Source organism: Chenopodium album, chromosome 27, assembly GCF_948465745.1.
Source record: "Chenopodium album chromosome 27, dcCheAlbu1.1, whole genome shotgun sequence".
NCBI lineage: Eukaryota > Viridiplantae > Streptophyta > Magnoliopsida > Caryophyllales > Amaranthaceae > Chenopodium > Chenopodium album.
This window is the reverse complement of record NC_137860.1, coordinates 35,303,352-35,321,475: the sequence shown is the minus strand read 5'-3', so window position 1 is coordinate 35,321,475 and position 18,124 is coordinate 35,303,352. Positions and strand designations below refer to the sequence as shown.

At 35.4% G+C, this 18,124-nt stretch overlaps 2 protein-coding genes and 1 pseudogene across 2 annotated transcripts; all 3 read left to right on the top strand.

Moving 5' to 3' along the window:
- Positions 1 to 3,146: 3,146 nt before the first annotated feature.
- Positions 3,147 to 6,546, top strand: LOC145621274 (putative serine/threonine-protein kinase PIX13). Its single transcript, XM_081676020.1, has 6 exons — positions 3,147 to 3,449; positions 3,544 to 3,860; positions 4,993 to 5,128; positions 5,227 to 5,369; positions 5,651 to 5,774; positions 5,909 to 6,546. Exons 1-6 carry the CDS (start codon positions 3,377 to 3,379, stop codon positions 6,331 to 6,333), a joined length of 1,218 nt encoding a protein of 405 aa, XP_081532146.1. The 5' UTR covers positions 3,147 to 3,376; the 3' UTR covers positions 6,334 to 6,546.
- A 1,177-nt stretch (positions 6,547 to 7,723) lies between these two features.
- On the top strand, positions 7,724 to 13,067 carry LOC145621273 (putative galacturonosyltransferase 3). The gene is made up of 9 exons (XM_081676019.1): positions 7,724 to 8,045; positions 9,593 to 9,630; positions 9,745 to 9,805; positions 9,885 to 9,941; positions 10,015 to 10,149; positions 10,403 to 10,540; positions 10,612 to 10,946; positions 11,029 to 11,977; positions 12,539 to 13,067. Exons 1-9 carry the CDS (start codon positions 7,983 to 7,985, stop codon positions 12,812 to 12,814), a joined length of 2,052 nt encoding a protein of 683 aa, XP_081532145.1. The 5' UTR covers positions 7,724 to 7,982; the 3' UTR covers positions 12,815 to 13,067.
- A 116-nt stretch (positions 13,068 to 13,183) lies between these two features.
- On the top strand, positions 13,184 to 15,394 carry LOC145618910 (pentatricopeptide repeat-containing protein At2g17210 pseudogene; annotated as a pseudogene).
- Positions 15,395 to 18,124: the final 2,730 nt, after the last annotated feature.

Genomic DNA, 18,124 nt, shown 5'->3' with positions numbered 1-18,124 from the left:
GGACCCAAATAAAAAAGTAATTAAAAAAAAAATATCAAAAGTCTTGAAGTTGGACCAGATATTGGGCCACTTAAAAACAAAAGCCCAATTGTATAGTGTGAAAAGGGGTAGGGCTCACACGTAAGAGAGAGATGTGACGTCGTTTTGAAGCCGATCACAATCAAGCCGTATAATTTGGTATATCATCTTAATGTAATGACACCACTCAATGAGCTCAGCTTCGTCGTAATTAGTAAGTTAATGCAATAATAATAAAATTTAAAGTACAGAGTAATAGTTACTTTACGCGGGGAGTTTGACACTGCATGTCATCAATTCAAAAGCTACACTTTGTTTTTTATCATCGTAAGTTCCTAACTAAGGTTTAGTGTAACCAGGCTGGTTATGCTTGTTATATACGAAGTATTAATTATACGTGATTGCTTTTCTTAATTTTTGATTAGCGAATTGTAATTGTTTTAGAATTGAAGTTTGTAGTTCCTTAATCATGAACTACTGTGTATAAAGATAAGTTTTTTTTTTTATTATTTTTTATAAAAGATTCTAAAATATCAATCAACTTAAACACTGATAATAGGTGCAAGCACACCCTAAATTAAGGGCCTGTTCATATTTACTTAATTTCAGTTCAGTTCAGTTCAGTTCAGCTCCTATCAGTTCAGTTCAGTTCAGTTCAGTTCCAATCAGTTCAGTTCAGTTCAGTTCAGTTCAGTTCAGCTCTTAATTTCCCTCTCACATAAAATATTCATTTCAGCTTAATTCAGTTCAGTTCAGTTCAGTTCAGTTCAGTTCCAATCAGTTCAGTTCAGTTCAGTTCAGTTCCAATTCAGTTCAGTTCAGCTCCAATCAGTTCAGTTCAGTTCAGTTCAGCTCAGTTCAGTAAATATGAACAGGCCCTAAGGGTTACAAAGTAAATTAAAAAAAACGAACGAGATACCTTTTTTTTTTTTTTTTTTTTTTGAGAACCCTAACGAGAGACTGATATGTCATTATAACCTTTATGTTGTACATGCAAGTGATGCAACTTTTACTCTAATACTCCGTATTTATCAAATGAATAATATGCCCAATTATGCTAGAAGCTAGCTAGGGAAATTACAGCAAAATGCTGGACGAAATTTTATTTATTTATTTTTCATCGCTTATAGGTTATAGCTACTTTCACAAACATATGTTGGAGCCTTAATTTAAAACAATTTTGGTTGAATGGTTGATTCATGATCTATATTGACATTAAGCAACGATACCTAATTATGAAAGGTAAGTAGTATGACACTATGACTATAAGTGTTTGTCCAAAAAATCTATTGAAGAGTTTGTTTTTTTTTTTTTTTTAAAAAAAAGTCCTATAATCGTATCTATATGTCATCATGACTATCAATTATTATAGTCAATTTGATAATTTATACGAGTATATTTTTCAACGTTTAATATGTGTAGTAATATCAAAATCCAATCCTTTGTCATCAAATCATATGATAATAATATTTTCACATTAAAAGAGCTGAGTATGACAATTTAGGTTTGATCGAAGTATATAACTCATTTTACGTATGATTAAGCACTACGCTATGTCATACAGATTAATAACTTTAATAAGGTTGGAGCCTTGGAGGTCGTTATAACACCCTCGGTGTCACCACGCTATAACACCTATAAGTCATTGCCGGAGCCGCCGTCAATATCCCATCAAATCTGATCTAGACATCATGATATACAGGGACTCATATATTGTATGACCTAGTCTGTTTCAATGTCATCCTCCCTAATGTGGACTCGTATTCCTTTGTCTCAAATTTTAGTACACGAGAATTTCCCACGTGGGTGAATTTCACATTACTTGCATTTGCAATTCATTGAAGTTTCAGTTTTTTCTTTGAGGCAAAGAATTATAACTTATAAAGAGAGGAGATGAAAGAGTTTGCTTGAAGAAATGCTTGACTTGACTTTCATTTTGACATCAACATCGTATTAGGGGTATTCTTGACTCTAATACAGCTGGCAAGTCCCAACAATTAAATATGGTTTCATTTAAAAAAAGGCCAATGTTTGTTAATTGTACGTAAATTTGACTCAGTCCTTGGAATACTGTTAATTATTATTTATTCTATTGATGGTTATAACAAATTTGTTTTGAATTACTTTTATAATGATGGTATGACTAACGAGGATTATGTTTATATTTGGATATCACTCGATTTTTTTTAATTTTCAAGTCAATAAGAAATGAGAACTATAATCATTAAGCTTATAGATTGATTAGACTAATTACTCAGAGTGTTTCTTATTGTATGTGAATGTCAGTTACTTTAATTGGTTATAGTCTTGTGATATCCAAAACTTAAGATTAAATTTCGTCTATATCACTACTTTTTGCGGCTCTCTCTATTTTTTTTTTTAAAAAAAAAATCCGTTATTGTCTTCAACGTCGAACAATATCAATATGCACCACATAAGACAACTAGTATGAGTTATTTTCTTATTACCTCATGGCCCCATCCAATATTCTTTTGGTAGCCTAGCTAACAAAATATAAGTATCAAATGATTTATCTTTTTTCTCATTCAAAAAGGATTGGTATTTTTTTGAATGTTTTTTTTACATTGAATTGGATTACACGTAGTGTCTTATAGTCATATTAACACTCGCTACACAGTTACACTAAGGGTCTGTTCACTTCAGCTTAATTTCAGTTCAATTCAGTTCAAATTAGTTCGATCAGTTCAGTTCAGTTCAAATTAGTTCAATCAGTTTAGTTCAATTTAGTTCGATCAGTTCAGTTCAAGTTAGTTCGATCAGTTCAGTTCAGTTCCTAATTTCCTTCTATCTTGAATAATTCAGTTCAGTTTAGTTCAATTCAATTCAGTTCAGTAAATCAAAAGTGACCCTAAATTTGTTTATCTCAAGTAAAAGTAACCATGAAACACCGTAACAATTTTATTTTTTTCGGTAATAAAAAAACACTAAAAATGTCAGGTGAGAATCAATTTAGAAGGCCAAATTTTCAAAAGGCAAAGTATGGATAGGAACATTTGAAAATTAAATTATTTATCTGACCAACTAAGTATGAAAATCAAGGACATGAGAAAATGAGTGCTACATATACAAGTACTAAATTATTTAAATGGACCCATTGAACAAGGCGCAAGTGTATATGACCAAGAACAAAGAAAGCGTTGGTACCAAAAAAAAAAAAAAAAAAAAAATCTTAACTTTTATGCTGCTTCTTCTAATCTTCTTCTAGTCAACCACCAATCAAAATACAAAGCAAACACCCCTCCATATTTTTAGTCATAATTATAAGTATTGAAATTACACAACATTCATTTTTCTCTCTTTTCCTCTTTCATTAGAGAGACAAATTAACAAGAATCAGATGGGAAATTGCTGGGGTTCTCCAGCTGAAACACCCACAACAACTCCTAGCACTACCGAAAACGTCAGTTCAGGTAAATCTCGTCTACGTCACTGTCCTTATCGACTTTTTGCAACAATCGAAACAGAGTACTAATTCGATAGATGATTGTATTTGTATATGAACAGGTGTAATAAGTCAGACCACATCATTAACAAGCAGCAGTAATATATCAAGCAAGAGCCAATTTTCGGCTTCAAGTGGTGATGACGTGTATCCAAATGGTCAGATTTTGCCTACTCCAAATTTAAGAGAGTATAGTTTCCAAGAAATGAAATCTGCTACTAGAAATTTTAAAGGTGATAATTTATTGGGTGAAGGAGGTTTTGGTCGAGTTTATAAAGGTTGGCTCGAAAATAAGCATCCTCCTAAGAGTGGTAGTGGTTTGGTTGTTGCTATTAAAAAGTTGAATTCCGAAAGTGTTCAAGGTTTCGAAGAATGGCAGGTAATTTATCATCATCTATATCATTCGAATTATAATAAAAATCGTTTGTATTGTATTGTCTCTCGTGGGTGTCAACTAGTTTAGTCATTTCGTTACAGTCTAGGTTCCAAGGTGGTTCTTGGTACCTAGGACCGAGTTTCGTGTGTACATTTATGTCTTTTGTGCTTTATATAGGACTCAAAAGGCAAACCTTTTAATCTCATCTATGGTTTGTTGCTTTAGTAGACAGAAGTGGAGTAGTATGATTAATCACGTTAGGAGGTTGAAATATGCCTTTTTTGAAGTCTTGGACAAAGTTATGTTCTGATTAATGGTGTTATTAGTGTTATAATGGATTAGTGGGTAAAAGTGAACACATTTTTTTTAAAAAAATGGGAGAATAAGTACAGATGTAAGCACAATAATACATTATTAATGGCACTAATCAAAATGGGTTAATTCCTAAACTCACAAAGTCCACGAGTGTTCACAGTGGTCAAACTCATAAAGTATATTACTCCGTATAATGAATTTAATATTCACGTATACTATATTTGATATCATTCTAAAATAAATTTACGTACTTGTAAGTAACTTAAGAGACGGGAGGAGATATATTTGAATTGTTATAAATCAAGGAGTAGAATTTAGAGGAAGTTTCTTGTCATTAGTCTAAAATTTTCTGCTACAAAAAATTTGCTGTTAACTTTGGCATTGAAGGGCTGTTTTGCGTGATGATGGGAAAATGAGGCCAATTGTGTTGACTTGTAATTATGAAAGCCAAATTGTTTGACTAGTATTTTGTGGAATTGTGGCAATTTTCATACGTAATACTAGGGATTAAATTGATGTAACATTAAAAATCAACGGGAATTGCAAGTCAATAATATAATAAATTAATAGAAATCAGATTTTAAGTCAAACACATGGTTCTCAATTTCTTAGAATTAGGAGGTCTAGATGTATTCATCCATGGTATATCAATATCCTAAATAGTACTGTAAAATAAAATAAAATAAATTTACGGGGTTTTTTATTTTTACAATTTAAGAAAATTTTACTCTAAACAAGCTAAGTGCTCAAAATATTTGATTTTTTTCGAACATTGAGAGTATTTGCAACTGTTAATTTCGTGATTTATCCTATGATGCAGTCCGAAGTAAATTTCTTAGGAAGGCTTTCACACCCTAACCTTGTCAAACTACTTGGATACTGCTGGGAAGACAAAGAATTGTTGCTTGTATACGAGTTCATGCAAAAGGGGAGTTTAGAAAATCATCTTTTTGGAAGTAAGTTTTTCATTTTGGTAGAAAATGGTTTAGACTGAATAATATATAGTTGTAATCAGGTTAATGTTATGGTGTTAATATGTTTGTGCAATATACAGGGGGCTCTGCTGTTCAACCACTTCCTTGGGACTTACGACTTAAAATTATCATCGGAGCTGCACGGGGAATTGCCTTCCTTCATTCTTCTGATGATCGTGTTATTTATCGTGACATCAAAGCTTCCAATATACTCCTAGATGGTGTAAGTAAATTTATACTCCGTGGTAAAATATTATATTACTACTGTCATACACTCATACTAGTACTAGTGTGTTTTCATATAAAAACTCAGGCATATGTTTAGAAATGTGTTTAGGTAATATGATACTTTGTATGTTGTTATATGGTGGCAATATACGAAGTATTTTTGAGGGATAGAGTTTACTAACTGAACATAATAGCAGATATTAGCCACTACAATTATATGAACATAATTATATGAACAACAATTTGATATCAGATCATTTTATTTTTTTATTTCAGTCTTACAATGCAAAGATATCAGACTTTGGATTAGCAAAGCTAGGTCCTTCGGCGAGTCAATCTCATGTCACAACAAGGGTTATGGGCACCTACGGATATGCTGCACCAGAGTACATTGCCACAGGTACCTTTTAAACTAGTTAACTTTAACAGTACATAATATAAAAGATCAACTTTTATATACAATCTTAACAATGGGTTTGTTTAATAATCAAGTCCAATTCTAACTTAAAAAACATCATTTTGTGCTAATAATAGGTCACTTGTATGTCAAGAGTGATGTGTATGGATTTGGAGTCGTGATAGTCGAACTGTTGACTGGCTTACGAGCACTTGATACAACCCGTCCTACTAACAAGCAAACCTTGGTGGATTGGATCAAACCCCATCTGTCTGATAAAAGGAAATTGAAGAATGTAATGGATAATAGGTTGGAGGGAAAATATCCATCAAAAGCCGCGGTAGCAACTGCTGAATTAGCTCTGTCATGCCTTGCACACGAACCCCGAGCTCGACCATCAATGCAAGAAGTTTTGGAATCCTTAGTAAAGATACAGGGTATGGCTCATGATAAACCAAGGGTGTCTAGGAGAAACTCAGCAGGTAGTGCAGCAGTTCGTCCTCATGGACATCGTCGACAAAATGGGATTCGATCACAACCCAATTCTCTACGATCTAGGTAGATAAAAGAATGTCTTCATAAACTGCTTTAACTTGTCATATTTTTTTGCCAAGCCTAATACTCTAAATTGTTGATTTGATGATATTACTTCCTGCATTTTATGATGGGATAATACTGAATATATACATATATATAGCTAGTTTCTGTAATTTGATGTACTGTGTTATACGGAGTACTTGGTATGTATTTTACTATTTTGTAATTATTCTTTGAATTTAGCTTTCCTTGATTATATCATCCATTTAATTACTAAGACTTTTTAAGATTTTTCTCTGTTTTTTTTTTTTTTCCATAATTCTTTCAATAGAGTTTAATATTTGTGGTTTAAAGTTGTTTTTAGTGTAAAAGATTTATGGTTTGACCAAGTTTATACTAAGCAATTAGTGCATTATCTGGCAAATAAAGATCCAGACCATATGATGGATGGTCCACTAACCGATTTAACACAATTCAACATTATCAACTTCCATCACCATCATCTTGCGCATCTTTTACTTCAATTATTTTGACAAATTTGTGTATTCAAAATTCAATATAGAGCAGAAAATAGAACGAAAGTTTTTGTTAGAAGTAGAACAATCTCTCAATTTATTTTTGCAAGCTTTATAAAAGTACTTTGGATAATGTCAAGATGAGTTGCTGTCAATTTAAGCATACAATTGGTTAGAAATTGGGTCTAATTAGTTCGGGTCATATTGGATAATACTATAATAGTTAAAACATGTTCACTGTTCATGTGTATTGAATGAGTAAAATTTTATTTTATTAGGTCACTTTGGTTTAATCGAATTGTTGCCATATTATAGTTAGTTTTTTAGATGCAAGATATTTTGGAAGCAAGTTAACAGGTTTAGCCCATTGTAAAGATTAATAAGATTAAGTTCGGACTCGTTAAACAAAAAATGACAACCCTTTCTAGGTTATCAATTAAAATTATCGTTCAATCAAAGCAAGCTAAGATCCATAATGGATTATTTGAAACCAAAAGTCTAACATAGCCGTGAAAGAAAGGGCCACTTTCAGGTGATATTGTTTGCTAAGGAACACCTCAGTTTTTTTCCCAACTCTCTTTAAATCTACTTGTTACACACCGAGGCAAAAATGCGTTCTAATTTCAAAATAATCCCAATATATCATTTTCTATTGAGTAATAGCACAATAGTTAATCACATACTGAAAAAACAATGTACGTCACTTTGGTTTATCTCATTCAAAATTTCAAATCCTTTTCATATTTTCATTATATGGAGTACTTATATTATATTCAAGCCGGGCAGAAAATAAAATTATCCACTCCTAATTCTAAACACATTCCAGATTTGGATCGAATAATTCAAATCGGAGATACCAAAAGGGTCAAACTCATACTCATTTGCACTCAAAAGAAAAGTTATTGCAGGTGAAATAAATAAAAGTGGGAACAAAAAATAAAGCACGAATTATGTGCTGCAACTAAAAAGATACTCGTATTTTTTGAAAAAATAATCAAAATTCTCTCACTTAGAACTCACTCACCTTCACTTTGTTTTCATAATCTGGAAAATTAAATTTTCCCAGAAATTTGCAGTTTAATTACTTCATCTTCTTCATTGCAATTAATATGAATTGATTTTCTCTCTCCTTGATCTCAACGAATTCTCTCTTCTAGCCATGGTTTTTCGTCGAAGAAGAATCTCCATTTCTATTTTCGCCATTGTTATATTCGTCACTCTGGTAATTGTTGAGTTATTTTATGTTGATTTGATTTAGTGTTAATTTTGTTGAGTTCTTGATTTTAAGTTGATATTTGTGATTCTGATTGATTTTGACGTTTTTGTGACTGGTAATTTGTTTAATTTGTTCTTAATTTAGGGCAATTTTAATTTGTAGCGACTGTTGATGAGAAATCTTATTCTAATCTTTCAATTGAGATTGAAATTGAAAATTTATGAAATTTTGGTGGCAAATTTTGATTATTGATTGAAATATTGAAATGCATTTCTTATCTTTGATAAAATTGCAGAATAACCCTTTCTATTTTTTATGCTTCAATTGCTGCAGTTTATAATACGAAGTGCATGATTTAGATTAGTTCAGTTTATCTATGATTCAACTGTGTTATGAGGAAATCAAGTTTGTTGCTACTGAGAACTTGTTTTCGCGTGAGTTGTGATATCCGTCATTGGATCTTCCTGTTACTTAGCATATAGATGCATAGGCACAGCAAAACCAATGTTACTTAGATGCTGCTAATGAGTATTGGACGTGATATTACTTGTTAAATTAGACACGGGTGGGGGACTGTATTGCCGAAAAATGTTCTTGATTTTGAGACTCTTGCTATTTTTTGATGAAGTTGCAAACACATATTTACTGATTTTATGTCGACTAGTTGGCTAGGTCTTGTTGAATTTATGATCTCAAGGCTATTTCTGAGTAAATATCATCACAAATTTGACTTTGGGTTTGGATCAAATTCAAAGTGTTTTTTGTTTGTTTATCGTTATGAATTACAAGCTTCTTTGTGAACTGAAAGGGACAAATACATAATCAAACCATATTGGTGTTAATAGCTCTACCTCATTGAGAGTCGGGACTTGAGAGCCATTTGACTTAGATCTAAGATGTGATGTGTATGGTGCATAGAGGCTCGATCAGCTCTCAAATTCAAGGTGTGAGTTTGGAGGTGTGTGCATCTTAGACTTTTGGACTAAAGGTTTACGAAGAATGCTTATGAATCACTTTCACAACATGTATAGAATTGTATAATCAAGAATTTTTTAACTCCAATGATTGAGTTAAAAATACTTCTTAAAATTACAGGGAAAAAGGGGAACTTGAGGAATGGATAAGGCTATAAATCTTTCGTGGAACTATAGTGTATGTATAAGATATGATTGTATCTTAGTTGTAAAGCACTCTCCATAACTCCATTACATGTAGGGGCAAAGCAATGCTGGCCTCATTGCCTCAAGCAACTTTGGCTCTGAAAGGACACATAGGCACAACTGTGAGCGTACACGAGGCATCCTGTCCTTATCTTGGTTACATTTGTTCTATTTTTCTGATTTCTCTTATGCTCCTTGAAGAATCACTCTTTTGATTCATAAGCATGCCTTATATGAAATGTACCTTGCTGTTTGCACCTTGGCTTCGAATCCCTGTGTGCCTCGAAATGCCTTGTGCTCTCTAAAAACAAGTTCTGTATTATGTAAACCTCATAAGATGCTTTTTATCTAGTTTTGTTGATTGCCTACTAATTTTGTCTTTCAATTATGCAGGTTGTATTCAGTAGTACACTCATCAAAGCTCAGTTACTGTAAGTTGGTTACATTGTTGTCATATTTGGTTAGTCTTAATTTTGTTATGTTTTTTTTTTTTTTTTCACTGGCATCTCATATTTTCTCGAACTTTGTAAACTATTATTTCCCAGTCAAAGAGATCGCAGAGGGTTCCCTATTCTTTATGATTGTGAACAATGTAACAGGAAAAAGGTTCTGTTTCCATCCTTTTCATCATTTTAAGTTTGTATCTTTTTTGTACATGATCTTACTGTTAATGGTAACAGTGCAGGACCAGGCAACTCCATCAGATGCTTCCCCTGATAAATCTGGGAATCTAGATGTTAAGGTATCTACTAGAGCCGGTCTTAACTAGTCAAACTTAAATAGGGAAATGCTTATTTTTAACTTTACTATTGCAGGATATTGACATAATGGTGACATACAGTGATGCTTCTGGAGCTGTTAGGGTTGGTTCAGTAAAAGCAAAAGATCTATCTTCATCATGGGTTTGGAGAACTCCTAGTCACCATGATGACGATATGAAAATTCTGGAGGTATGATTTCTGAATAGAGAATGAAAAGGTTTTGATAGCCAGTTGACAAACACTGTTTGATTGTTCCTGAAACTCAATAACTGTAACTGTCAGGAGATGTAAAGTTCCTGTAGTTATTCTGCTAAAGTATTTTTTTTCCCCTTTTTTTTTTCCTTGGTTGTGAAAGCTATTCATTATAGCTATTACCGACATTGGAGCTATTTATTTGCAAATGTAAACTGATTGGCAACGTATACCATTGTTGCCTTTCTAGAAACCAAAGGATTTATCTCAGCCTATCACAAGGTATGAAGACAGTACCGAGCATCCTGTTGAGACAAAGCAAAGTGTAAAAAGCACCATCTTCAACACAAAAAAATATCCAGATGATCCAATCAAGCGTCATCGTCAGGTTCATTATTGCTTCCATTTCAGTATTTACTTTTTCTCACATGCTTGGCGATTTATAGTTATTGCTTGCAGATATTACGGCTTAAAAGGAGGGAGCTCCGTACAGCAGAACTTATGAGGGAAGACAAAGAAATGGATGCAGAGATGGAGAAAGCAGCCATTGAACGTGCTGAGGGGCTGGATACTACTTTCATTGGAAAGTATAGCATTTGGAGACGCGACTACGATAATTCCAATTCTGATTCTACTTTGAAGCTTATGCGTGATCAGATCATTATGGCAAAAGCATATGCTACCATTGCGAAAACTAAGAATGAGAGCAGTCTTTATGATTCCTTGATGAAGTGTACCAAAGATAGCCTGAGTGCCATCGGGGAAGCAAATTCTGATGCTGATCTTCAGCCAAGGTAATGCTTTCATTTTTTGACATACTTGTCATGTATTTAATTGTCACTAGTCTTTATCTCATGTAGCAGCTGTTTCTTGCAGTGCCCTGGATCAAGCGAAGGCAATGGGAGGGATTCTCGCATCAGCAAAAGAGAAATTGCATGATTGTGCTGTTTTGGCTAGGAAGCTAAGAGCCATGATTCAAGTAACTGAAGATAATGTTAATGCTCTGAAGAAGGAGAGTGCATTCTTGATTCAGCTAGCTGCAAAGACGATCCCAAAACCAATACATTGCCTTTCTCAACTGCTTACTGCAAATTATTTCATTTCTGGCCGTGCAAACAAAGGTGTTAACATGAAAGATAAGCTTGAGGACCCGTCACTTTACCATTATGCCATTTTTTCAGATAATGTACTTGCTGCAGCAGTAGTAGTGAACTCTACTATTGTGCACGCTAATGAGCCGGAAAAGCATGTTTTCCACATTGTGACGGACAAGTTGAAGGTTTCAGGCATGAAAATGTGGTTTCTTGACAATCCTCCCTCTAGTGCTTCTGTAGAAGTCTTGAATATTGATGATTTTACATGGTTAAATTCTTCTTATTGCCCTGTGCTTCGGCAACTTGAATCTGCTCGAATGAAGGATTTTTACTTCAAGGTCAATAATAACCCGTCATCTCTTTCAACTGGCACAGATCAACTGAAGTATAGGAATCCAAAATATCTGTCAATGTTGAACCATCTTCGTTTCTATCTTCCAGAAGTATATCCTAAGCTGAATAAAATCTTGTTTTTGGATGATGACATTGTTGTCCAAAAGGACTTGACTCCACTTTGGTCTGTTGATATGAAAGGAATGGTGAATGGTGCTGTAGAGACATGTAAGGAGAGCTTTCATAGGTTTGACAAGTATCTTAACTTCTCTAATCCCTTGATCTCTGACAATTTTGACCCCAATGCGTGTGGCTGGGCATATGGAATGAACATGTTTGACCTGAAGGAGTGGAGGAAGCGAAACATCACAGGAATATACCATTACTGGCAAGAGCTGGTAAGGAATACTGTTTTTCTTTGTCCCATTCTATCTTTTTGCCATATTAGAAAACTTATCACTTCTCACTTTCTATTTTAACTTCAACCATAATCGGTCTGAAATTAGAGATTAGCCTGGTCCATGTTGCTATAAATTGATTGCAGACATTGTGTGCTATTTTCTACTTGGTGCTTTCGGTAGTCTATTTTGAGTCGATTGCTAAGGGCATTGATTATTAGTTTTGAGGTCAAATTTCAGCATTTTCTTGGGTCAGTGGAGGGAGCTGCTTACTTGTTTTCACATAAACCTCTACCCTGTGTTTGACTTTGGAATGAGATTTCAATCTGTTCATGCTTTTTATCTTTGACTTATCAAAGCCTATGTTAAAATCTAAGTGCACTTCGTAGCTTTTCTTTTGTGTGTTGTTTTATGGTTCTCTTTTTTATTTTCAACTGGAGCTTGTTGTATGTTTAGGAGATTTTAATCTCCTTAAATTAATAGAAAGGACAAAACTATGTTTAAGTTATGTTGTGAACTTTATCTGGTGGATTTCTGATCTATTGGCTACTTGATTTGCAGAATGAGGACAGAACTCTGTGGAAGCTGGGCTCATTGCCGCCTGGACTAATCACTTTCTACAATCTGACTTATCCACTTGATCGAAGCTGGCATGTATTGGGACTTGGATATGACCCTGCACTCAATCAGACTGCAATTGGTAATGCCGCGGTTGTTCATTACAATGGAAATTACAAACCGTGGTTAGATCTTGCCATCGCCAAATACAAGTCATATTGGTCCAGATATGTGATGTATGATAGTCCCTACCTTCGACACTGCAAATTCACAGAATAGTCTCAATATACAGCAGCAGAGCCTATTAGGACTTTAGGAGAATACAAAATGATTTTTTTATTTTTTTATTTTTGCCCACTTTTTCCCTCTTTGGAAATTCTTTTGATTACATAGATCCTCATCGTCGTCGGCCTCACTTTGTAACATCTTCTGTAAAAGAAAATTAATAGGTTTATATTTTTTTTTTTTATTTGTATAGATTCATTTGCTACAAGGAAGAATAAAAGTTAATGGAAAAAAAATTCATTTTTTACATTGCTGGTTTGCTTAGCATTGTGTACGTTACACTGTCTCAGCTAGAAATTTTTGTTTTCCTACTTTGCTTCTCTCTTCCCCCTCTCAATATCTCTCCATTTGTTATGCACTGCAATGCGATTGCGAATCACGTCGTGTAATTTGAGATTACCAGAATGGAATTCGAGGATCAAAGAATGTTTATCAAATGGGCATTGGCAAGAAGCAATGTCTTGCTATGTAGGAATGCAGAGGTCTGGAGTACAACTTACAGATACTTCTCTCTTCCCTGCCATTATCAAAGCAAGTTCAAAAATTTCCTACAAACTCGGAGAATCTGTGCATACTTGTTCAGTGAAACAGGGGTATGATTCTTTCCCTTCTGTTGGGAACTCAACACTGGATTTTTACATGAAATGGGGCGCCCCAATGTTAGCATTCTCGGTGTTTCGGGGCATGAGAAACAGAGACTCTGTTTCATGGAACATTGTTATTCATGGGCATCTTGATCAGGGTCTAGTAGAGGACGGTCTCTGGTTATTTGTGCAGGGACGAGTTTCGGGTTTTGAACCGAATGTTTCCACCTTGGTTCTTGTAGCTCAAGCGTATCGCGTTCTTCTGGATTTTGATGGTGGGAGGAACTTTCATGGTTATGTACTTAAAAGTGGGTTTCTGAGTGTACTGTCTCTGCAAAACTCTCTGATGGGTATTTATGCTGATGATGATATTGGAAATGCACGCCAACTGTTTGATGAAATGTGTGAGAGAGATGTTATTTCTTGGAGTATGATGATTGGGGCTTGTGTTCAGAATGAGGAACCATTGTTGGCTCTGCAGTTGTTTAAAATTATGGAGGTTGAGCCAGATGGGTTGACCTTGGTCAGTATTCTGAAGGCCTGCAGTAAAGTTGAAGATGCTACCACGGGAAGTTCGCTTCATGGGTTCGCCATTTCTAGAGGGCATGATATTGATGTGTTTGTTGCAAACTCTTTGATAGACATGTATTCTAGGTGCTGTGACCCGGCCTCAGCCTTGAGGGTTTTTGACGCGATGGCTGTCAAAAATATTGTGTCCTGGAATTCAGTCTTATCTGGGATGGCTTATAATGGAATGCATCGGGAAGCTTTAGACTTAGCCAATTCCATGGTGCAGGCAGATATTGGAACAGATGAAGTGACACTTGTGAATCTTCTTCAACTATGCAAGCAGTTTACTGATCCATTTCAGTGCAGACAAATACACTGCAGAATATTGAGACATAGGTATGAGTCAAATGCTTTGGTGTTAAATTCTTTAATCGACGCGTATGCCAAATGCAATCTCATTGAGCTATCATGGAAACTGTTTAGCAGAACTGATAAAAAGGATACGGTTATATGGGCTACTATGATTGGGGCATTCGCATATTGTGGTATGCCTGATGAAGCGATTACTGTTTATAGACAAATGGTCGAAATTAAGAAGGGAATCAACCAAGTGGTTGTCTTAAACTTGCTTGAAGCTTGTACAGTTTTAGCTGAACTCAAAACTTGTAAATGGGCACATGGCATTGCCATCAGAAGTGGCTTTGCTGCATATGTATCTGTTGGAACTGCAATTATAGACATGTACTCCAAATGTGGGGCAATAGAAGAAGCAAAAAAGGCGTTTGATCAACTACCCCAGAAAAACATCATGTCATGGAGTACTATGGTATCAGCGTATGGCATGAGTGGCCGAGCTGAAGATGCATTAGGCCTAGTAATTGAAATGAAGCAACGTGGTTTTCAACCGAATGCAGTAACAGCACTTTCAGTACTATCTGCTTGTAGTCATGGCGGACTAATTCAGTCAGGCCTTTCATTCTTCAAAGAGATGGTTCAAAATTTGGGGATCCAACCAAGTTTGGAGCATTATGCTTGTATGATTGATATGTTGAGTAGATCAGGAAAGTTGGATGATGCGATAGAGTTGATCAAAGTTATGCCTGAAAATTTTCAGGGCAAGGCAAGTGTGTGGGGAGCGGTGTTAAGTGCTTGCACTAGGTACAAGAAAGTCGAAGTTGGTGAAGGAGCAGCTTCTCATGTTCTCGAGTTGGAGCCCCTTGGTTCATCTGGTTACATGCTAGCAGCGAGTTTGCATGCTAGTACAGGGTCATGGAGTGATGCAGCAAAGATGAGACGATTAGTTAAGGATAGAGGAGTGAAAATATTGGCTGGTTATAGCCTGGTTCGTGTAGGTGACAAGTCTTTAAGATTTGTAGCAGGGGATAAATCCACTCCACAAGCAGTTCATAGTTGCTTTATTGTTGAGCAGTTACACAGATGTATGCACATTGGTGAAGCAATTGATGAATTAACCGAATAATGAGGACTTGCTCAATAAAATTTATTCACCAAATTCCATTATCGATGCACATAGTTTTTTACATTTTTTGAGGTGAGATTATATAGGTATTTGGTTATCAATTGTTATTTCAACAATGTATTTAGACGTGATAGAAGGTAAAAAGAGGAGCGATGAGTGGTGGGCCAAGGATGGAGGAAAAACGAAAGAAGTAATACAACATGGCCAAAATAATAATCCATATTTAAACAAAATAAATTGAGCTAGATAATAGAGATATAAGCAAAAAAATATTAGTGATAAGTGCGATACCCATGCGATGCACGGCTTATAATATTAAGAGGTGTTGGGAGCTGGTGTTGGAATTTCACGGAACACTACGGGATGAATCCCGGGATCATATAATATTGTGTGGACCCATATAAAACCATTATTTGGCAACGTAAAGGCCTCGTGAGAGCTTATAGCCTTCAATTTTGCCACTTTTCGCCATCAGGCCCCAAAACCTTAAAATTTCTTTAAAAATCGTGGATTATAGCCTTCAATTTTGTAATTTTTTCACCTTTTTTAGCCCGAAAATAAAAATTACCGAGATATTTACCATGATCCGTAATACCCTCCAAGAGTCCAATTGGATCGATGGAACCATCCAATATGCCCTTAAACGGTCATTTTACCCATTCTTAACTTGAAGTGATTTCGTAAAATCAAGCCTACCACGGACGTTTATGACAACATATAATGATCATATGTGGTTTCAAACGGAATTATATGACCCCGAGATGTATCCCTTAGGGTCCCTAGACTTTTCGCCATTGGCCCCGAAACCTCAAAATTCCTCAAAAAACGTGGATTATAGCCTTCAATTTTGTTATTTTTTGACCTTTTTTGCCCGGAAATAAAAATTGCCAAGATGTTTACCATGGTCCATAATACCCTCCGGAAGTCAAATTAGATCAGTGGAACCATCCAATGTACCCTTAAATAGTCATTTTACCCGTTCACAACTGTAATTGACTTCGTAAACTCAAGCCTACCACGAACGTTTATGACAACATATAATGATCGTATATGGTTTCAAACGACATTATATAACCCCGAGACGTATCCCTTAGGGTCTCAAGGGTTTTCGGCACCGGGCCCCGAAACCTCAAAATTCTTCATAAAGCGTGGATTATAGCCTTCAATTTTGTAATTTTTTGACCTATTTTCGCCCGGAAATAAAAATTGCTGAGATGTTTACCATGGTCCCTAATACCCTCTGGGAGTTTAATTGGGTCGATGGATCCACCAAATATGCCCTTAAACGGTCATTTTACCCGTTCACAACTTTAAGTGATTTCGTAAAATCAAGCCTACCACGGACTTTTATGACAACATATAATAATCATATGTGGTTTCAAACGGAATTATATGACCCCGAGATGTATCCCTTAAGGTCTCAACGCTTTTCGCCACTTGGCCCCGAAACCTCAAAATTTCTTAAAAAGCGTGGATTATAGCATTCAATTTTGTAATTTTTTGACCTATTTTCGTCCGGAAATAAAAATTGCCAAGATGTTTACCATGGTCTCTAATACCCTCTAGGAGTCCAATTGGGTTAGTGGAACCGTCCAATATGCCTTTAAACGGTCATTTTACCCGTTCACAACTTTAATTGATTTCGTAAACTCAAGCCTACCATGGAAGTTTATGACAGCATATGATGATCGTATATGGTTTCAAACGGAATTATATGACCCCAAGATGTATCATTTAGGGTCTCAAGGGTTTTCGCCATGGAGCGCCAAAACCTCAAAATTTCTTAAAAAGCGTGGATTATAGCCTTCAATTTTGTAATTTTTTGACCTTTTTTCGTCCGGAAATAAAAATTTCCGAGATGTTTACTATGGTCCCTAATACCCTCAAGGAGTCAAATTGGGTCGGTGGAACCAACCAATATGCCCTTAAACGATCATTTTAACCGTTCACAACTTTAAGTGATTTCGTAAACTCAAGCCTACCACGGACGTTTATGACAACATATAATGATCATACATGGTTTCAAACGACATTATTTAACCTCAAGATGTATCCCTTGATTAAGGTTTCAAGGCTTTTCGCCATCAGGCCCTGAAACCTCAAAATTCCTCAAAAAGCGTGGATTATAGCCTTCAATTTTGTAATTTTTTGACCTTTTTCGAACGGAAATAAAAATTGCCGAGATGTTTACCATGGTTCCTAATACCCTCCAGGAGTCCAATTAGGTCGGTGGAACCATCCAATATGTCCTGAAATTTATTTTTACCTGTTCGCAACTTGCATCAATTTCGTAAACTCAAGCCTACCACGGACGTTTATGACAACATATAATGATCATATATGGTTTCAAACGGCATTATATGACCCCGAGATGTATCCCTTAGGGTCTAAAGGCTTTTCGCTACCGGGCCCCAAAACCTCAAAATTTCCTTAAAAAGCTTGGATTGTAGCCTTCAATTTTTTAATTTTTTGACCTATTTTCGCCCGAAAATAAAAATTGCTGAGATGTTTACCATGGTCCCTAATACCCTCTGGGTGTCCAATTGGGTCGGTGGAACCATCCAATATGCCCTTAAACGGTCATTTTACCCGTTCACAACTTGCATTGATTTCGTAAACTCAAGCCCAACACGTACGTTTATGACAACATATAATGATCATATATGGTTTCAAACGACATTATATGACCCCGAGATATATCCCCTAGGGTCTGGTCTCAACACTTTTTGC